This window comes from Epargyreus clarus, unplaced genomic scaffold (genome assembly GCF_041222505.1).
Source record: "Epargyreus clarus isolate Ecla_fem2 unplaced genomic scaffold, WU_Ecla_fem_2.2 ptg000002l, whole genome shotgun sequence".
In the NCBI taxonomy this organism is placed as follows: domain Eukaryota; kingdom Metazoa; phylum Arthropoda; class Insecta; order Lepidoptera; family Hesperiidae; genus Epargyreus; species Epargyreus clarus.
In genome coordinates this window covers 10,756,401-10,760,353 of record NW_027332210.1, presented here as the reverse complement: position 1 = coordinate 10,760,353, position 3,953 = coordinate 10,756,401, and the positions used below count along the sequence as shown (strand labels likewise).

At 35.5% G+C, this 3,953-nt stretch overlaps 1 protein-coding gene across 1 annotated transcript; it reads left to right on the top strand.

Moving 5' to 3' along the window:
• Positions 1 to 514: 514 nt before the first annotated feature.
• LOC140745253 (uncharacterized) lies at positions 515 to 1,834 on the top strand. Its single transcript, XM_073076999.1, has one exon. The coding sequence runs from the start codon at positions 1,021 to 1,023 to the stop codon at positions 1,735 to 1,737; it is 717 nt and encodes a 238-aa protein (XP_072933100.1). The 5' UTR covers positions 515 to 1,020; the 3' UTR covers positions 1,738 to 1,834.
• The last annotated feature ends 2,119 nt before the right edge of the window (positions 1,835 to 3,953 follow it).

Sequence of the window (3,953 nt, the reverse complement as noted above, 5' to 3'; positions counted from 1 at the left end):
TGTTTCAATAAATTCCATTTCATGCAAAATGTTCTTTATCTTTAGTAATATTAAGTACATAATATATATCATGAATTTATTTATGTACAAAATAATTTAACACTCCAGATTGTGACACGTTATAGGTTAAGGTTAAATATTGTATTTTGTTAATTTATTATTATAAATATTTTATAAATTATGTTACACGAGAAATATATTTTAAATAAAGTAAGTATATAAAATAACTCTTGTATTTTATTTATTTCGTGTTGAATATGTAACTTTAATGTAAATAGCATTTCTGGATTTGGTAATATACGTGTCATGGGTCAAACCCACTTCAAATACTTTGGTTTAAGTTAACATCTACTTTGAGATCCATCTCACGGATTTCTTGCTCAAGAAACTTATTTATTTACATCTACTTACACGTGTTAATACAATACCCAATTAAATCAACATCATCTAAATTAACTATCTAATTGGTTTTACATCGGAGCAGAGGTTTCTAGTCCATTCCTTGAAGGCCTTAACTATCACATAACTGGTAATAATAGGCAGGATTAAAACTTTATGTTAATGAACGCTTGTTATAATAATATGTTATTTCTGATGTCGAATATTCTAGATTTTCTTTTGATTAGTCACAAAAACAACGTTTCATTCTACATCCGTATGACTCATATGTTGCTGTTGATGTATCATTGAAGTTCGAAATATCGGATCATATTATCTTTATCGAACAATGATAAGATTAGCAGGACGCAAATATGTGACCAATATAAGCAGTCCACTGATACGACACTGATAGTGTTTTCGCAGCTTTCTTTCAATAAAGTAGCAAGCAACTGTGTAACACAGTATTGACTAAGTTTCATCATTTATTGGTTTACAAATTTCATACAAAGTGCTGGAAGTATACTACAGCTGATATCAGTCTACTACCTACACCTCTTTCAAAGTGTGCAATCAACAATTTGCAACTGAAATTAAACAGTAAATTTCTTGGTGTCCGATTAAATTACGTGAAGTGCCATCATGAGTTATCCTCCACCCGGACCTCCGCCACCATACTACGGACCACCTCCACCATGGCCTCCCCCACAGCGTCACACTTATCCTCATCATCCACCCCCAATGCCAATGCCATACCCTTACTTCGTCCCTGGAGCTGTGATGATGCCAGTTCCAATGGCTCCACCTCCAGATCCACAAAATTCTACGTACATCACCAACTATATTTACCACGGAGAGAGTTCGAACAATGCATCAGGTGATCTGGTGCAAATTGCAGAAACTGCTGGCGATTTCGACTGGGTACCAACGACTGCCACTACAGCAGGCCATCTCTCTGGCAGAGCGGTTCTTGGAGGCCACGAAGGTTGGGATGGAAGTCCTCTCTGGGTAATTCGAGCCTGGCATAACGGAGATTTGATTCCCGGTAAACTATCAGTGAGACACAATGCTGCATCCGTGATGTACAGTGGAAAGGAGATTCCAGTTCAAAACATAGAAGTACTCTGCTCGAAACCGGAAAGTTTGCGATGGGTGCCAGCATCCAACGGGAACGTACCTCCAGGGGCTATTCCTGGTGGAAGAACGTCGTCGGGAGAAACCCTCTACATCGGGAGAGCGAGGCATCAGCTCTCAATAACTCCGGGAAAAGTGCATCCTAGTCATAATACGTGTTATATTTCATTTGGTGGTGCTGAAGTAGCTCATAAGATTTACGATGTCTTGTGCAGAATCAGTTAAAGGGAAAAAAATAGAATTTGACAAAAATAATTAACAACCGAACTTTATAACTAATGATACTACTAATGAAGTAAATAAATAAGTGTACAAACTAAATGTGAAAATGTGTATATATTATTTGTTGTCAAAAATATCATGTTTTGATTATCGTATATATTTCCTTGTCTTTTGTATGATTTCTAATCAGAAATCGTGTTATCGAGGATAAGTAGGTGACAACTGATATGTGTACGAATTCTGTTCTTGTTTGTGAAATATAATAATAGTGACATCAAATATCATGTGACTAAATTAGGATTAAATTGCAGATACGTATTGCAAATCCCAAATTACGTTTCAAAACGATTGCATGTAAATTTCTAGTTTTATTTATTTCATTACCTATTTTATGTCTACTTATACTACTAAATATACTACTAAATATGAAATAGAATAGAAAAAAACGGTGACTTATCATATTTATGTATTTTTTTATCTACAATGTCTGAAATCAAATAATGTACTTATCAATAAAACGTTATTTAATATTTGTCCTCGTCTTTCTTATTCTTATCCTTTCTCACGTTTTATTGTCAGTACTTGCGATATCCGAGACACCAAAATAAATGATATCACCTCTTTAATTGACTTCAATTCTAACTGTGACATATATATTTAGTATCTTACTCATTTGATTGTCAACTTTGTTGTTATAATCTTAATGTTCAGGACAGCAGCATCAGTGAATTGCTAGGGACTGGCGACAGGTACTTTCAATAAAGTGGTCATGGGATGGATGTCAGTACGATTATATTTGAAGATTAAAACATAATAGTATGACTGGCTTACAATGTAGTAGCAAAATCAGATGCAGTACATCGTTTATGTATATGTATAGGCATAACGTAAATATTTTTTACCTCAGTTAAGGAACGCTTAATTTTAATTCCACACACTTCAATCCAGAATAAGGACGAATATCATGATGTTTTATATACTTAAAATATATATTTGGCATATGCATAAAATATATGAAGTAGATGACAAAATGCGAGGCACGGTCACATATTTGAGCATCGATGTTTGACACCTGCTAGGTAAATAATGTAGAGATGAGTAGTTAATAAGTATGTTTGGAGAACCTGAGATCGGTCATAGTTGCCTCGAGATTCCAGAGGAGTAATTTAAGTTCGAAGGTCGGGTATTATAATGGTAAAGAGACTTCCCTTTAACACACCCTTCAACCCAGAACATAGCACTTAACACTACAAGATAGAAACAGGACACTTAAATAAACTTAAATATATAAGACCGGTATGGTGGCCGATCCGCCACGCGGGTCTGACGCGTAAAGGGTCCCGGGTTCGATCCCGGGCCAGACAGACATCTATCTGCTGAATTTAGATTTCTGTTTCTGGGTCTGGGTGTTTGTGTATTTGTCTATGTGCGTATTCATGGCACCCACTACACAGGGAATCCTAGTGTGGGGCTGTGAGTGTAGAAAGCGTTTAAATAAAAGCTATTACTGCAAAGCCGTTAAAATATAAACACAATTTGGAACAGCCAGTACAAACATTGGCTCAAATAATAAACAGTACAGATTGAAATCGCTTTTGGTGATCGAAAAGTTTTATTGAAAAGTAAATGTATTAATTTATTGAAATTGAGTGGACATTGCAGAACAATTAGTAAAATAGTTGCCTGGAATTGGTGGAGGCACAGCCGTGCGTATATAAGGTACTATAAAGGGGTTTGATAGCAAATTTTTGGATAAAATTGGATTTCACTTCTGGTTTTATACTGGAACTAGCTGACCTGGCAAACTTTGTACCGCCTCAAAATCTATTTATCAAATATATTTCATATAAAATATAGCCCATGTTACTCGTGGATAATGTAGTTTTCGAATGGTGAAATAATTTTTAAAATCGATCCAGTAGTTTTTGAGCCTATTCATTACAAGCATACAAACAAAGTTTTCTTCTCTATAATATTAGTATAGATAATATATTTTGGAGATGAAAATACTTTTTTTTTTTGTGGCGATTTCCCACTATTCGACACGAGATGGCGCCACGAGTATTCTGAATCACGCTATCGAAGTTTTCTGAACATCTTGCATATATACAAGTTCCGAACTGAGACTGTCGGAGCACGGCCGCTCCCTGGGCATGATCATCTAACCCCGCGGGAAATCTCCCTTTGCCAAAACGTTTTCATTTAATGCCCACATTATA

Coding starts and splice junctions, on each gene's coding strand:
- LOC140745253 (XM_073076999.1), top strand. CDS start 1,021: ATGAGTTATCCTCCACCCGGACCTCCGCCACCATACTACGGACCACCT.